We start from the raw sequence: 18044 nt of genomic DNA, 5'->3' as shown, positions 1-18044 counted from the left end.
TGTGAGAACTTATGTATGACTACAACATTAATCGCTTTTTTCACCGTGCTGAAATTTTTTGTAATACTTTTTTCTATGACATACATAATTTGTAATCTTTGGAATTTGAACAATAGATTTCATGGTATAAAATCATTAATGAATCATTAATCAAACTATTGAATTAACATAGCTTCCAGAACCACATATTGTAACCAGATTTTATATTCAGTTAATCTTTTAATTTTTATATCTCGGTTTTATGGGTTTTAACTTAATATCTTCGTGGGTGATACCTGGTTCTCTCTCCCTTATCCTCTCATCCCTCTCTTCCACCTCCCTCGAAAGCTCGCCTTTGCACCTCCGGTGACCGGCGCGTGGCGGTTCCATTAGCGCCACCGCCGGTCCCGTTAGCTTTATTTTCCTTGTATTGTGTAGATCTGCGGTTTAGATTCTCTTAGGGCTCGCATCTGGGTTAGCGGGTGGTGTTTGTTTCGAGGAGTTCGTGTTGGGTCATGGTCTCCGTGGAGGTTGGGTGGCCTGTGGTTTAGGTCAGCTTCCGGTGTAGATTGTTGGCTTATTATCGAGTTGTCTCTTCAGACCTTTCATTTTTTGGGATGGTGATGCGATTGGTCTTGTTGTGTTTTAGCGGTGGTGTTGGGTTTGTCTGTTGTGTAAGTCATCCTTGTTGGTGTTTTGTTTTAGCACATGTTAGTATATGGTTTGGCCAGTGTAGTTATCGATGTTGCTTTACTTGGGTGGTCAATTGATTTAGCGGATTTAGTTTCCAGTGGTGGTGGGTTTAGTGAGTGCTTTCCTTCAGTTCTTTTGCCGTGAGTGACTCCGGAGAGTTCTATTGGGCAAGGCTTCGGTTTCGATGTTGTGTTAGTTGGACTTTTATTCAGGGGATAGTGGGCGCTGGTGAGTGCGTCACACCCGTATCCGAAGGTAGTGTTGATCGAAAACTTGTCGGGTTATGAAGTCTTGGGTTCTTGGACGTTATCGGTCGGCGGGCGTGGGCAGCAGCGATAAGTTGTGGTGTCTTGGGTGCGAGAAATGGAGGTTATCGGGTGGCGATCAAAGATCAGCAGCGATAATTCCCGTTCATTAGCCTCCGTCAAGTTCTAAAATTTGCTAAGTTGGTTGCTTAATTCCTAGGTGTAGATGATAATCATTTTACTTTAGTTTGGTCTTCAATTCTTGTCTTGTGTTTGTAAGTCACTTCTTTGTGGGTTCTATCTGTCGTCTACATGTGGGCTTATGTGTATGTTCTAGCTGCCGCTTTCTGTGGGCTTATTCGTCTAGGAAATGTTCGATTATCTGCCAGCTCTCTTGTAACAAAACTAGTACTTTTCATTGGAATGAATCTTTAATTTGGGGAAAAAAAAAAAAACTTAATATCTTCGTTTTATTGGGCCTCTGCTTCTCTTATATTAAAAACCTAAAGAGTAAAACCGAAACATAAATAGAACAACAGTTATCGGTAAGAATCCGCCTTGTCTGATTTTCAGGTTTTGGGAGATTACTTCTCCTCTGAAACAGATCCCAACATATCCAAGGTCCGTCTCCTTCTCTCTCTCTCTCTCACTCAGTCACTCTCGTTCTCTTCACACCGCTTTTCTGGAAAACGTTAAATCTTTTTGCGAACTTCGCAATCTCCTTCCCCCTTTCCTCTCAGCTTCTTTTGGTACAATTTGAGCTTGAAAAATGTTGGAAAGTTTCGATCTTTCCACGAATTGCAAGAACGGATCGTTACCACGAGTTCAATTACTTACATTCAGAAACTCAAAGTTGATAATTTTTTCTGGGTTTTTTCTTGTGGGTTAGGGTTTGCTTAAGCTTTGTCTCGATCCAGTAGATTTGGAAATCGAAGTTTACTCTGATGTTTTGCATCCATTAGAAACCCTAATTCTGAAAAAGTTTTATACACTCTTGAGATTTTTGTATGCAGACCAAAAAAAATGAGTAGCTTAGTGGAGAGGCTTCGTTTAAGATCAGACAGGAAACCAGTTTACAACCTAGATGAGTCTGATGATGAGGACTATGCTCCCAAAAAAGACAGGACCTTTGAGCAAGTTGAGGCTATTGTCAGAACCGACGCGGTTTGTTTGTCTCTCCCCTTACTTACTTAATTAATTCAGCTTTCTTAGTTTCTGTCTGTTTCAATTCTTTAGTTGTTTTCTCTGGATGCACAGAAAGAAAATGCATGCCAAGCTTGTGGCGAAAGTGCAAATCTTGTGAGCTGCAACACCTGCACTTACGCTTACCATGCTAAATGCCTTATTCCGCCTCTTAAGGATGCTTCTGTTGAGAATTGGAGATGCCCTGAATGCGTAAGATATTGAATTTGTTCGTTATTGTGTTTATGATGGAACTCACTGAGAATGTTTTTTTTTTTTATTAAAATATGTTTGCAGGTTAGTCCTCTTAGTGAGATGGATAAGATATTGGACTGTGAGATGCGTCCTACCATATCCGATGAACAAGACTCCTCCGATGCGGCACCAAAGCAAGTTTCTGTGAAACAGTATCTCGTCAAGTGGAAGGGTTTATCATACCTTCACTGCTCTTGGTACTGTCTCTTTCTTTCTTTCTTTGTATTGTTTTAAATGTCTTTTTTTGTAAAATAATATCTCTTTTACTAAATCACAGGGTGCCTGAGAAGGAGTTTGTCAAGGCTTATAAGACCAATCACCGTCTAAAAACCAGGGTGAACAACTTTCACCGTCAGAAGCTGGAATCATCCAACAACAACGAAGATGATTTCGTCGCCATTCGTCCTGAGTGGACCACCGTTGATCGGATTCTCGCCTACAGGTTTTAACAGATGGAAAATATAAAGTTTAGACGTTTTTCATCTACTGAGTTTCCTGAATCATGATTAATGATATGTTACAGAGAAGAAGATGGCGAGGAGCAATATCTCGTAAAGTATAAAGAGCTTTCTTATGATGAGTGTTATTGGGAATCGGAATCAGACATCTCGACGTTCCAGAATGAGATCCAAAGGTTCAAGGATATCAATTCCAGGACTCGCAGAGGTAGTAAAGATGTCGACCATAGAAGAAATCCCAAAGACTTTCAACAGTTTGATCATAGTCCTGAGTTCCTCAAAGGTATTTTTGGATCACCTTTCATAGGCGTTACCTGTAAGGATATTGTACAATGTCTTAACTGCTTTCTTGCTGTTGAAGGTTTGTTGCATCCGTATCAGCTTGAGGGGCTTAATTTTCTGCGCTTCTCGTGGTCAAAGCAGACACATGTTATCCTTGCTGATGAAATGGGGCTAGGCAAAACAATTCAAAGCATTGCCCTTTTAGCTTCACTTTTTGAGGAGAACCTCATCCCGCATTTGGTGATCGCTCCACTCTCGACTCTGAGGAACTGGGAGAGAGAGTTCGCCACATGGGCCCCGCAGATGAATGTGGTATGTATGCATCATTTGTGCCTCTTATGGTATGTATTTTTTTTGTTTGCTGATGGAATGATCTTCTCTGTCAGGTTATGTATTTCGGCACTTCGCAAGCTCGAGCCGTTATTAGAGAACACGAGTTTTACTTCCCGAAAGGCCAGCAGAAGATGAAGAAGAAGAAATCTGGACAAAGCAGTAGTGAAAACAAGCAAAAAAGAATAAAGTTTGATGTCCTCCTCACATCGTATGAGATGATCAACCTAGACACAGCAGTTCTTAAACCAATCAAATGGGAATGCATGGTAACTCTTGTTCCCTAATGAGACATTATTTCTCTTTCAGTCATCTCTCTTTTCTCTTTCATGGTTAGATTGTCGATGAAGTATGAATTATCTTGGTCAGATTGTTGATGAAGGCCATCGACTGAAGAATAAGGACTCGAAGCTGTTCTCTTCGTTGACGCAGTATTCAAGTAACCATCGTATCCTTCTGACAGGAACACCACTTCAGGTTTGTCATTGGATTGGTTCCCCTTCAATTCATGTGGCCAAAAAATATTAATGTGGCTATGATTGATTATGTGGTGCCTTTTCAGAACAACTTGGATGAACTTTTCATGCTCATGCATTTTCTTGACGCGGGGAAGGTATAGCCTAAGGATAAATAAGCAGAGAGATAAATTAGTTTGATAATTTTATGTATTTGATTGCGCTTTTATACTTGCAGTTTGGCAGTTTAGAGGAGTTCCAGGAGGAGTTCAAAGATATTAATCAGGAGGAGCAGATTTCAAGACTCCACAGAATGTTGGCTCCACATTTGCTCAGAAGTACATACCAAAACAATCTTTTCGAATCATTGACAATGTAACAGTTTTATGATGTTAACTCTGCTGTATTGTAATTTGCAGGGGTCAAGAAAGACGTAATGAAAGACATGCCCCCTAAGAAGGAGCTCATTTTGCGTGTTGATTTAAGCAGCGAGCAAAAAGAATATTACAAGGCTATTTTGTCCCGTAACTATCAAGTATTGACCAAAAAAGGAGGGGCTCAAGTAAGTTTTTCTTTTTACTTTCTCAGTTGGAGTAGGAACCACTTGTACTGTAATGTCTGGTGATTGTGCCTATGTTTAATCCTGTTACAGATTTCTCTTAATAACATAATGATGGAATTGCGAAAAGTTTGCTGCCATCCTTATATGCTGGAAGGTGTAGAACCAGTAATTCACGACGCAAATGAAGCTTTCAAGTAACATTTCATTTCCCTCAGCGGAGCCGGATTTTATGGCTTGTGCTAACTTTTGCATTGACCTCTTCTTAACTGTTATCATAGGAAACTTGTGGAGTCTTGTGGAAAGCTGCAACTGTTAGACAAAATGATGGTCAAGCTGAAAGAGCAAGGACACAGAGTTCTCATATACACACAGTTCCAGCACATGCTTGACTTGCTTGAAGACTATTGTTCCTATAAGGTACCTGACTTGCTTGAAGACTATTCTGTAAATCTGTTTGGCAACTATAGAATCAATCAGCTGATTTTTTTCCCTAATTAGTTTTGTTAGGCGTCACCATGGATAGGCAAGTTAGTAACTTTCTCTGTCGGCAATATAACTTCTTTATCCCCTCGAAGATTAGTTTTGAATTTCTTGAAGTAACATTATTGTTACCATTGCTATTGCTGACTTGCTTTTATCACATGTATTTAGAATGCAATTAAGGAAAAATTCTCGTATCACATTTATTTAAAAGTTTGTTTTCTTGTCTTTTTCAGGAATGGAGCTATGAGCGAATCGATGGGAAGGTTGGAGGAGCTGAGCGGCAAATACGCATAGATCGGTTTAATGCCGTAAACTCTAGCAGATTCTGTTTTTTGCTCTCCACAAGAGCTGGTGGCTTAGGAATTAATCTTGCAACTGCCGATACAGTAATCATATATGACAGGTTTGAATCTCATCGTTCTAGTATCATTTCCTGCTTCCCATAGTTATAGTGTCAAGCAGTTAGAGGAGCTTATTTGGGTCAATTGGATTTACAATGCTCATTTTCAAATGACTTGGTTTTCTCAAAAAAAAAAAAAAACGTTGTCTGAACACATATAAGTTTCTAAGGCAGCGGAAGAAAATTTTATTTGCAAACAATGTGAGTGAAGTAGACATCAGCCTCTGTGTGGATGACAGTTTATGTCATGGTTAACAGCTGCTCACATTTTTCTGCTTCTGTAGTGACTGGAACCCCCATGCTGATCTACAGGCTATGGCTAGAGCACATCGACTTGGCCAAAGAAATAAGGTTTTAACTTTTATCCTTAGCGGTGCGAACTTGCACTTTCAGTATTTCTCTTGTTTTGCTAAGTTACCCTTATATTTTGTCTTTAGGTGATGATTTACAGACTCATAAACCGAGGCACCATTGAAGAAAGGATGATGCAGTTGACCAAAAAGAAGATGGTTCTAGAGCATCTTGTTGTTGGGAAACTGAAAACACAGAACATCAATCAGGTATAGTTCTCTTGCTTGAAGATGTACCTTTACAAAATTTCTCAGCAGAGTGGTGTTAGAAGGTAGAAACATCAAGGAGAACACCACTTGTTTGCGTGAAAATAAAAATATGAAAACACCACTCTGTCTTTGTTTGATTGTTTTTCACCAAGTCTTATTTGTTTTATATTCCTGTCTGCAATTTAGGAAGAGTTAGATGACATCATCAGGTATGGTTCAAAGGAGCTTTTTGCTAGCGAGGATGACGAAGCAGGGAAGTCCGGAAAAATTCATTACGATGATGCGGCTATAGACAAGTAATGTACTCTTTACTCGCCTTCCTTTTGTCCTGTTTTCAAATTTCTGCGATCTTTATTTTTCTTCATTTTCTGTTCTGCAGGCTGCTTGATCGTGATATCGTAGATGCAGAGGAGGTTGCAGTGGATGATGAAGAGGAGAATGGATTCTTAAAGGCTTTTAAGGTTTGTTTCCTCTTCTTCTTCTATTAGCATAACTTGACCATTTAATACTGGTTTTGATATTCCATTGGAGTTTTATATAATCGTGTTCCTATATTACATGGTATTCAGCTCCTGAGTGGCTTATCTAAATCTCTCTGTTGTGCGCACTCTTGTCAAACTGTTACATGTTAAGTTTTGAAGATCTTGGTGATGCTGAGTTGGTTTAAAAGTTTATGCTTGCTCTGATGTTGTTTGAGCCAGTTTCAACCTATTAAATTTGTTATGTTTCTTTGAATTCTGAATTATATGTGATTGAATGAATGATTTGCGTGGTCTTTAGACTTAGCTGGAACATAATGCTGTGTCCTGCATTGCTTCATGTTACCTCTTTTGTTTTTGCTTAATTGTTGGTTATTGTAAATTTTTGTCATATGGCACATTTTGATGTAAAATGAAGGCATGTGATGTAGTGGATCATATATTATAAATAGGCTATAGACATTGTTGAATCAAATGGCAATGTGGTTGCGGTTCTTATGGTTCGGTTTCGAGATTATTTAACACTTGAAATGCATAAACATTGTTTTACAATATCTCTATTTAGTGCTACTTATATTTATAAAGATTTTATTTTCTACCTGTTTAGGTGGCGAATTTTGAGTATATAGATGAAAATGAGGCGGCAGCATTGGAGGCACAGAGAGTTGCTGCGGAAAACAAATCTTCAGCAGGCGAAAGGGCAAGTTATTGGGAGGAGTTGTTAAAAGACAAATTTGAGGTGCAGCAGGCTGAGGAGCTTAATGCTCTTGGAAAGAGGAAAAGAAGTCGCAAACAGGTCTGTGTCTTCTTGTTCTCCCTTGTCCAAATGTAACAACATTGTTCTAATTCTTCTATTGATTATTTCCTCTAGTTGGTATCTGTGGAAGAAGATGATCTTGCTGGTTTGGAAGATGTGAGCTCTGATGGAGATGAAAGTTACGAAGCCGATTCAACAGATGGTGAAGCACCTGGACAAGGAATTCAGACGGGAAGAAGGCCATACCGAAGAAAGGGCAGAGGTATTACCAGTTTCTTAAAATTGAAGTGAAGTTAAAACTAGTGATATGCAGTTTATTAATTTTTTTTGCGTTTTAGATAACTCGGAGCCAACTCCTTTGATGGAAGGCGAAGGGAGGTCTTTTAGAGTACTCGGTTTCAACCAGAGTCAAAGGGCCATTTTTGTACAGACGTTGATGAGGTATATCTTCTTTACGATAAGTGGCCTTTAGACACAAGAAACTCGACTGTTTGTTTGCATCAGTATATCCTCAGTCTTGTGTTGTACATTGGCAAAAACATATGCAGGTTTGGAGTTGGAAATTACGACTGGAAGGAGTTTGTTCCTCGCTTGAAGCAGAAGACCTATGACGAAATAAAAGAGTATTGACTATTGACTCAGTTCTTTAATGCTCTTCTCTTCAGACGCATCACTGTTGTTGACAATTGATGATTTGTTTCTCAGATACGGAGTACTCTTCTTGAAGCACATTGCTGAAGATATTGACGAAAACTCTTCAACCTTTTCAGGTGACTATAATTGATTTTTTGAACTGCTTGTCAAATGTGATTGTTGAATCAAATGGCAATATAATTGCAAATGGGCTTTGTCTATAGATGGTGTGCCCAAGGAAGGACTTAGAATTGAAGATGTTCTAGTCAGAATTGCTGTTCTTATGCTTGTACAGGAGAAGGTGAGTCTATAATCCTATTAAATTCGCTTCTCTATTTTATTTCTGAATTGTCTTCTGAGTCTATAATGTAGCACTATATATGTATATGTTCCTTCAAGGCTATAGTTTGACCTGTACCAATGTAGTTAATACAGTATTTTTTGGTGATTTCATCTGACAGATGAAACTTGTAGAAGATCATCCAGGGAAACCTGTTTTCCCCAACCGCATTCTTGAAAGATTCCCAGGACTGAGAAGTGGAAAAGTGTGGAAGGAGGAACATGACAAAATAATGATTCGTGCTGTTTTAAAGTATGAATCCTTCACTACTATATGGTTTTATTCTCTCGTCATTTTCTATTTACCTTCTTTTTTCCTTGAAATCTTTTTAGGCATGGGTACGGACGCTGGCAAGCTATTGTTGATGACAAAGGGTTGGGGATCCAAGAGCTTATCTGCAAAGAACTGAACTTCCCTCACATAAGTTTGTCTGCTGCGGAGCAAGCTGGCTTGCAAGGGCAAAACGGTAGCGGAAGCTCCAATCTGGGAGCACAGAATCATGGAGGTGGTGTTACGGTGAACAGTAATGCTTCTCCTGCTGATGCGGGCCAAGTAAACTCCATGTTCTACTACCGAGACATGCAGAGAAGACTTGTCGAGTTTGTGAAAAAGCGAGTTCTGCTTCTGGAGAAGGCGTTGAACTACGAATATGCAGAGGACTATTATGTATGTTGCAGTGTCCGTATTTGTTAGCATGTCTTGTGCTTGCCGTTGTTCAGTTATATTGAATCTCTGGTTGCGCAGGGGCTTGGCGGCTCATCGTCTGTGCCTAGTGAAGAACCAGAAGCTGAACCAAAGGTCACTGACACAGTGGGGGCCAGCTTTATCGAGGTCGATGATGAAATGCTTCAGGCACTTCCCAAGACTGAGCCCATCAGTAAGTCCATCACAAGTTGCCTTTAGGTTAGGAGTTGTTGGTTCTAATGTGAGCTAATCTGAATGAATCTCGCTGCAGCTTCAGAAGAAATTATGGTTGCTGCTGCTGACAACAACCAAGAGCGGGTTGAGATAGCCCAACTTTATAACAAGGTAAGATTCGTTTTTATCTTTTTGGTGGCAGGCTCTAATGTCTACAATCATTTCAACACTAATCTCTATCTGCTCTTATCCAGATGTGCAAAGATTTAGATGAAAACGCTCGTGAATCTGTCCAAGCATATGTGAACAACCAACCGTCTAATGGCAAACTGGGTGAGTGCTGCCGTTCCATAGAATCTAACATTAGCAGAATCCTTTCGGCTCCATCTGATCAACTCAAGTCTAATGAAGACACCAAGCCGAACCTAAACAATGTTGAGATGGACTCGGTCGAAGAGACAAAACCCTTGAGAGCAAGCGTCGATCTGAATGTGTTGGAGGGAGAGGAGAACACTGGAGAAGCTAGTGGAAGTGTTGATGTGAAGATGGAAGAAGCCAAATGAGAAGAGAAGCCTCAGTGTCCGTGATCAACACAACAACTAGTATATCTTTAAGATTCAAGACCAACGGGGTCATGGAGTAGGAACACAGTTATATTATTTTCTCAAGTTAATGTTGTTATAGACTCGTGTTATTTCCTTATGTAAGACTCCGATCCTACCTCTACTTTCTCTTAAGCCTTTGACACAAGAATTTATAAATCACCTACATTGGTCATAACTCTCATTTTACTTAGCCGTTCCGTTTTAAGATTCAGATAGTTGTCAAATATATTTGGGAATCAACTTCTCTTGTATACAAAAAATTGGTCAGCATTTTAAGAACATATGCCTTAAGGATGAGCTGAGATTGTTGGAAAATAGGATCGTCATTCCATCTGATTTGGATGCTTTTCTGAATGCATGATGCACCTTCTACTCAGTTGTCAGTATTGTAAATACCATATTTATTTGTTCTATTATTAATGAATGAACGTTTGTCATAACATTTTCAAAATCAGTTGGTGATATAGAAGTAAATCTATCTTTTTTTTTTTTTGAACAACAGAAGTAAATCTATCTTAAAATAGTTAATTGTATCATTTTCTACTTCTGAGTCAGTTGTGATCATTTTTCCAGCCGTATTATATTAGACTAAAGACACCATTTTTGCATGTCATCTCCTTCTTCTTGTATGCTTGACCACTGTGATCGATAACCCAAAGATAACTGTAAATGGCTTACTGTTCGGTCAACATTTCATGAGTCCTAATTTAGTTTTTGTTAGTGCCGGCTACGAGCAGGTGTTTAAAGCTTATTTGCCTTAGAATTTTTTTTTTATTTTTACATAAAAAATTAGAGTCCTGATTGGTTAAAATTACATAGTTTAGGGTTTTAATTTTTAAATTTACAATGATGCAACTAAAATTTTGGAATTCGTTTTACTAAGCACAAGACCTATGTATTATATAAGCTGAGCCTAGTAGTATATGATAAAACTTGGAATTGTGGTTATCTACTACCATACATATCTTATTATTAATATATATATATATATATATATATATATATATATATATAGCTATGTGATATAATAAATTATCAATCATTTTTCTTATAATTAAACACACACACACACACTCATTAGTTTAAAACGCTCAGTCAAAATGTAAAATGCTAACAACTAAAGAATATAAAATAGTTGAGCCAATCTACTTATCACCAATTGATTTTATGTTATAAGCTCGTCTAACTTAACATGGTATTAGAGCCCGATCCATACAGTCCAACCCGATCCACGTTGATCTGGTCCAAAGCTGGCCCATCGATTTTTGTCCGAACATTCCGAAATTGACGCTCAAAGAACCATCATCTCGAGGGAGCGTATTAGAGACACAGTCTCCCACCGATCGATAGTTGGAAGAGATCCTAAACAATATGTAAGATAGATGAGCCAATCCACTTATCACCAATTGGTTTTAAGTTGGAAGCTCATCTAGGTTAACATATTTACTAAATGTATTTTACTAAGCTAATAATATATAAAATCTTTGAAATACTTTAATCATAATATCTTTCGATATCTTTTCATTTTAAATATAAATATATTTATTTAAAAATTCTAACTAATCTGTTTAAAAAGATTTTAACAAGATATTGATTTTCAAAAATTATATTTTACTATTTTAAATAATTTTGAAATTAGTTTTGAAATATTCTTATAAATTAATATGTTCGGTGATCGTTTATAAATGAAAAATAAAAACGGTATCATATTTTTTATCTATTATATAATCATAATTAACCATATTAAAAATTATTATATTGAGCTAAATATGATAAATTGTATGAAATTAATAAATTTATATATTTTATTTTCATAAGTATAAAATATTTATGTTCAAAAATAAAAATAGAATATGTTTGTAAGACGGTTTAACATTAGCAAACTATATGATACATGTAAAAAATCTTTGTAACTACTTTAATCATAATATCTTTCCATTTTAAATATAAAATTATATTTAATATTATATTTTAAAATTATAATAAATCTGTTGAAAAATATTTTAATAATATCTTAATTTTCAAAAAGTTTATGTAGATATTTTCACTTATTTCATTATTTGAAAAGAACTATTATTATGCATTAATATATATTAAGTTATCGTTTATAAAATAAAAAATTAAAATTCTATCATATTTTTATCTACTTTAGAATCATAATCATCATGTTAAAATACAATTATTATACTGAACTAAATATGATAAAAATATATTAAATTGATATGTTTATAAATTTTATTTTCATAAATATAAACTAGTTATGTTAAAATATAATACGATGACATAACAGCTTAAAATTAGTAAACTATATTTTACATGTCTAAAAATTAACATATCTTAGATTTTTGTATATACAATAATATATTATCTAAAATGAAGAAGCATAAAAGATATTGGTAAAAGAAAATCCACCTTTGAAGAGCGGATCATAATTTAGCATAAATTAAATACAAAATAATTTTAAATATATTTTTTCATGAATATATTAATTTGTTTAATAACTAGATTCAAATACAATAAAATAAATATATAATAAGAAGTGACAAATACATCTGACGGTTTTAAACAATAGATTAATTTATAAAATATAAATTATAAAATTAATAAATTTAGGTATATGATTAACGTTAAAAATATATATCACTAGTGATCAGAAAAATCTCACTAGTAAAAATGATCTATGTTTATAAAACAGAAAATAAACACTTGTGAGATTGCACATGTCAAAATCTAGTACTTTCTGAAACAGAAATAGCTATACGTAACTTTTTTTTTTAGCTATACGAAATTTGTTTTATCATAAATAGTGTTCTTGTAGAAAAATACCAAAATATTTTGTTATTTCAAATTTGTTAACGTTCACAGAAACGACCCGAAATAAATGCAAACGTAGTACCACCAGTGCCAGTACTGCACAAATAAAAATAAAAATATCTTTACCGTATTTAAAACAAATACCAGATTCAGTGAATTAACAGAAACGGATGGGTAAAGTAAAGTGGAAGAACATCTATCGACACAAGACAATAGAATCAGAACATAGAGACACGCTTTCACTTTCTCAAGAAACAGTTAAAGAGAAGAAGATGAAACGACAAAGAAACCTTTAAAAGTTCTCTCATCTTTAAATCCCGGATCTACCCTTCTCCGGCTCCTGATCGGTGATGTATTGATGCGGGAGAGATGTTGTGCTGGAGCGGTTCGGTTAGGCGGAAGCAGAAACCCGGTCATTTTCCGGTTTACCTGAATGTCTATGATCTAACTCCTATGAATGCTTATGGCTACTGGCTCGGACTTGGTGTCTTTCATTCTGGTGTTGAAGGTGAGTTATGTTCTGTTTTTTTTTTTATTATTGATTTTGTTTATAGTTATCTCAGTTTCTAGGTTTGACATTTCCTGTTAGATTCTACTTGTTTGGTTAGTGATGTGAACTTATGGTTGATTGATTGTTTTTTTTTAAACTTAATTATTTTGTATTTGATAAATATTTCGTATGTTTCATAAAATAACTTGTAAAAATATTTACATTAAAACATCAAACGTAATTTGATCAATAATATAATCAAATATTATCCATTTGATTGATTGACTGTAATGGACTCGTTTTGGATTTGATTTGATGTATATGTAGTTCATGGAGTTGAATATGCATTTGGAGCACATGAATATCCAAGCACAGGCATCTTTGAAGTGGAGCCAAAGAAGTGTCCTGGTTTCACCTTCAGGAAATCGATTCTCGTCGGTAAAACAGACAAGTGTGCGAGAGATGTCAGAGTCTATATGGAGAAACTAGCTGAAGAGTATCGAGGGAACAAGTACAATCTCATCTCAAGAAACTGCAACCATTTTTGTAATGAAGTTTGTGTTAAACTTACTCAGAAACCAATCCCTAGATGGGTAAACCGACTTGCTCGCTTAGGTATAGTGATTATTGTATGTTGTTTTGGGTACAAAGAAACATCATCAAGCAAAGTATAATGTAACTAACGGTATTGTGTAGGGGTTCTCTGTAACTGCGTGTTACCACCACGCCTAAACGAGTCAAAAGTGAGACGAGTAGTAAAAGAAGAGCTTTCAGAAGGAGAGAAGAAGAAGAAAAAATGATGAACACATCACGGTCAGGTCCTTTACTTTCTACCTCTTCATCTTCTTCGACATCTGATAATAATCATCGTTCACACATTCGAGCAAAATCAACTGGTAATCATTCTTCTTCGGGTTCTAAGAAAAGTCAAAGACAAGCTCAAGACAAGAAGTCACCAAGCGTAAGCGTCAAGACTTGATTCCCATCATCATTATTTGAATTTTTTTTATTATTATTGTTAATGAAAAGAACAAAGGAAAAGAGGAAAATGGTAAGCAAAGTATCAATCATACATGGGCATGCTCGTCCTTTGTTCCAAAGTTATTGTTAATTCACCTTACTTGAAAAATCCTTTAGGTGCTTTTTCTTTTGTATCCGAATAGATGATTAGAATGATAATGTGAGATAACAAGGTAAGTTACACATCGGATATTAGACAAAGGAAAGTCTAATATATAAAGAGATGTCCAACTCTAATAGTACGAGGTCTTTTGGGAAGGAAACCAAAAGTAAATCCATGCGGGCTTGCCTCTAAGGCCAAAGTGGACAATATCGTACTAATCAGATAATATAGAGTTGGACATGGGTTTAACAATCCCAACAATTGGTATCAGAGCGGTTTGACAAAAAATCTGCAAGAAGACCAAAATACATTTCGAGTAGGAATGTGACCCTTCAAGGTAGAAAGGGAGGTTCGGCAGAGATTAGTCAGAAGATTCTGGAACTGTGAGAAGAGCATCCTCAAAGCAACTCAAAGTAACCTTGCGACTAAGGGTGTCGAATGTCGAAGATGCGACAAGGCACCAAGATGATTCGCTAGAGGAAAGGGTACAAGGTGTGTGGTCCTTAGCTTGAGGGGGAGAATGAGAGATGTCAATCCAAGTCCCACATTGGAAGTTTAGACAAGGTGTGTCTAATATATAAAGAGATGTCCAACTCTAATTAGTACGAGGCCTTTTGGGAAGGAAACCAAAAGTAAATCCATGTGGGCTTGGTTAAGGCCCAAAGTGGACAATATCGTACTAATAGGACAATATAGAGTTGGACACGGAGTTTCAGAATCCCAACAATTGGTATCAGAGCGGTTGACGAAGATCTGCAAGAAGACCAAAATACCCTTAAGTAAGAACGAAATCCTTTATGGAAGAAAAATGAGGTTTGGCAGATATTAGTCAGAAGATCATGGAATCTGTGATGTGTTGTGGGAGAAACATTCTAAAAGAAAGCCTTGCGATTACTGGTACAAGGTGGTGCCAAAGATGATTCGCCGAAGGAAACACACGAGATGGATGTGATCCTTAGCTTGAGGGGGAGAATGTGAGATAACAAGTTAAGTCCCACATCGGATATTAGACAAAGGAAAGTCTAATATATAAAGAGATGTCCAACTCTAATAGTACGAGGCATTTAGGGAAGGAAACCAAAAGTAAATCCATGCGGACTTGCCTCTAAGGTCCAAAGTGGACAATATCATACTAATCAGATAATATAGATTTAGACATGGGCTTAACAAAATCTCAACAGATAATGAAATGCGTAAAGAATGTTGATTAAAATCTTGCAAGTGAATTTTTCAATTTTTTTAGTTTTTCTGAATCACAAAGCATATATATGTATGCGCAACATAATTTAATTTAAGAACTACAAAAAAAAAGATTCACCGCCACAATAAATCCGCAAGACCATGAGGTGAGATACTGATGACACTAAAAACACATTACGTAACTGTGGCTCAAGCGAATTCACGTAAGACTACGGATGGTGTGAGGAGATGGAGTGGCGTAAAGGCTTGCCATTAACCATTGAAGAACCATCCATGATTGTGACATTGTTCCTGATCGTATAAGCATATCGAAACATTGATGAAGCTTGGAAAAAGAAACACATCGTAGACCTATCACTCAAATCTTTACAGCTTGAGTATAAACCCGAAAAACAAAATTTGTAAGTCCACGGTGAAAAAGGTTGTAGCATATGCATGATTGACTTCACAGAGGACCAAACAATCACCACACTAGAAATGCTAAAGTCAAGTTAATGACGAGAAGATAAGGTTTTTATGAGATTCTGAGTTGTTAAACTTTTAAAAGCAATTATAAAAGACAAGAAAGCAAGTACCAGTGACTAAATAAGCAAAATAAGATTAAGGAGGAAATAGGGGAAACAATAAACATTCTATAGAAAAAAAACAAAGATTCTTTAGGTTTCGCAGTTCACAAGAAGAAGATGTCAAACTTTTGTGGGAGCAAAAATAAAATAAAATTCTGAGCTTGGCAGGTCTATCTTGGGAGGCTCCCAACTCGAGATAGACTGCTGAACTATAACTTGTCAGTTCCGAAAAATTGTGTGCTGTGTAATGCTGGAATGGAGAGTCATGCTAAAAAAAAATTGATTGTATCTTCTCCAGGACCATATATATCGCAAAGAGAATCTTGCTTAATCCTCCACTCATCATCCGTGCTGAAAGTGTTGATTGGTTTCCGACAATGTCGGCTTCTTATGCATTGCTTATATCTATTGCCAAGCTTATATTACAAGCGTCTGTCTCCTTGATTTGGCAAGAACGTTACAATCTGATCTTCAGATAAGCATAATGTACAACTTCTCTCAAAGCAGTTATCGATCAAACTATGGGAAATTGTCTCCCCTGGGAAAATTCCAACGCTCATCTTCTTTATTGTTATTTTGGTCGTTTTGTGCACTCCTTGTAACACTCTCTTCTACGTTTGCAATGAATTCTCAACGAGATAAGAAAGCTTAGTTTTTCGAACATTCCAAGACTAACCAAGACTAACCAAAAACTTTGTGTTATTGAGCTTTTGATACATCAGCTGGTATCAAAGCGGACACTTTAACTTCTTAAAGTAAATTGTGTTTAGTTAGAAGATGACTTTGATGAAATATAAAAAATAGATACACTAAAAGAATAAAACAAATTCGTGAAATTGCATTAAGAAATAAAGCTAGAGGGAAAAATATCATCTTTTGATTATAGAAAATTTGAGAGTGATGAACATGATATAAATTACATTAGTCAAAATTTTGTATAGATATTATTTAATTTAAACGACTTGGACTAATTTAGATTGATTTAGACCAATCTAAACCAATTTAAAACGATTTATACAGTTTAACTCAGATTTAAGAAAAATTATGGTTAAAACAAAGGGTGTTTTTCAAAACCAACCCACAACTTCTAGTCAAATCCAACCTTTTTTTTGTCATTACTATTCATCAATAAAATTTTCATACTATCCCTATGTTTTTGAATTATTCACAAAATTGCCATTTTTATTTAATTTTTTATTAATTTCGAAATTAACAAAAAACCAAATACACCCTAACTATTTCTTCTTATTTACAAAAATGTCATCATCATCAATTTTTCCAACCACCATGAACCACCATTTTTGAGCTCTAAAGCTCAAGAATTCAATTTTCAACCAGTTTTTTTTCTCATTCCAACCCAAAAAACTTCATTTCCTCTCATCTCCTCTATATTTCCATCTAAAAAACTCTCATAACTTTCATTTTCATAATCACAAACTTCATATTTTCAAGTTTCTTCATTAGTGAATAGTCAAAGATGTTTCTTTTTGCTCATATTTGGAGTTTGGACGGTTGAAAAGGTTGGAAACGAGCTTTACACAGGAAAAATGTAACTATTTACATGGTTTTCGTTCTTTTTCAGATCTGTGTCGCGACGGTAGACTTTTTGTATGTCTACGCCTCCGTGGAGACTTACGATGCAGTCTATTTGTCAACGCACGGGTTAGTTTTGCAATTGACCTAAAAGAGGTTAGTTTTTCATTTGACCAAACTTTTGACTTTTCAAAATAGACTTCAACGGAAGTCTACAAAATGTAGACTGCCAACAAAGTCTATAAAAGGTCAGTTCTGCATTTGACCAAAACTTTGACTTCGTTGAATAGGTTAGTTTTGTGTTTGACCAAAAAGTTTAAAAAGCAATCAAAAATTTATTAAATTGTAGACTTCATATGCAGTCTTCTTATCTTAGAAAAAAAAAATGTAGACTGCATATAAAGTCTACTTTTTTATTTTGGTCAAATGCAAAACCAATCCGTCGAATTTGAGAGTAGACTTCACAAGAAGTCTACACACCCGTAGACGTTCATTTCAATCTACTGATTGGAAGTCAAACTTGGTCAATTGCAAAACTAACCTCTTTCAAAAAAATTCAAACATGTAGACTGCAGATGAAGTCTTGTTCTGAAAGTCAAATCTTGGAAGAATTCTGGTCAATTGCAAAAACTAACATTTTCAAATTGTAGACTGAAATGAAAGTCTACATGTACAAAATCACAGATTTTTTTCAACTATAGAAAGCAACCCGTAAAATGGTCAATTGCAAAAACCAACCCAAAGAGTAGACCTATTTGACAG

General features: G+C 35.9%; 1 protein-coding gene and 1 pseudogene across 1 annotated transcript; both read left to right on the top strand.

Moving 5' to 3' along the window:
• The first annotated feature begins 1409 nt into the window (after positions 1-1409).
• Positions 1410-9731, top strand: LOC106311755 (CHD3-type chromatin-remodeling factor PICKLE). Its single transcript, XM_013749028.1, has 30 exons — positions 1410-1538; positions 1931-2081; positions 2175-2312; positions 2397-2551; positions 2632-2796; positions 2878-3095; positions 3174-3406; positions 3481-3693; positions 3794-3901; positions 3987-4037; positions 4118-4217; positions 4299-4441; positions 4532-4635; positions 4720-4858; positions 5158-5327; positions 5609-5675; positions 5762-5884; positions 6071-6180; positions 6264-6345; positions 6971-7159; positions 7235-7382; positions 7459-7561; positions 7669-7743; positions 7826-7890; positions 7978-8054; positions 8215-8345; positions 8426-8759; positions 8838-8970; positions 9049-9122; positions 9206-9731. Exons 2-30 carry the CDS (start codon positions 1941-1943, stop codon positions 9512-9514), a joined length of 4098 nt encoding a protein of 1365 aa, XP_013604482.1. The 5' UTR covers positions 1410-1538; positions 1931-1940; the 3' UTR covers positions 9515-9731.
• Positions 9732-12517: 2786 nt separating this feature from the next.
• LOC106310097 lies at positions 12518-13927 on the top strand (annotated as a pseudogene).
• The last annotated feature ends 4117 nt before the right edge of the window (positions 13928-18044 follow it).

This window comes from Brassica oleracea, chromosome C8 (genome assembly GCF_000695525.1).
Source record: "Brassica oleracea var. oleracea cultivar TO1000 chromosome C8, BOL, whole genome shotgun sequence".
NCBI lineage: Eukaryota > Viridiplantae > Streptophyta > Magnoliopsida > Brassicales > Brassicaceae > Brassica > Brassica oleracea.
The sequence above is the reverse complement of the archived record's forward strand: the minus strand, read 5'-3'. Positions and strand labels throughout refer to the sequence as shown.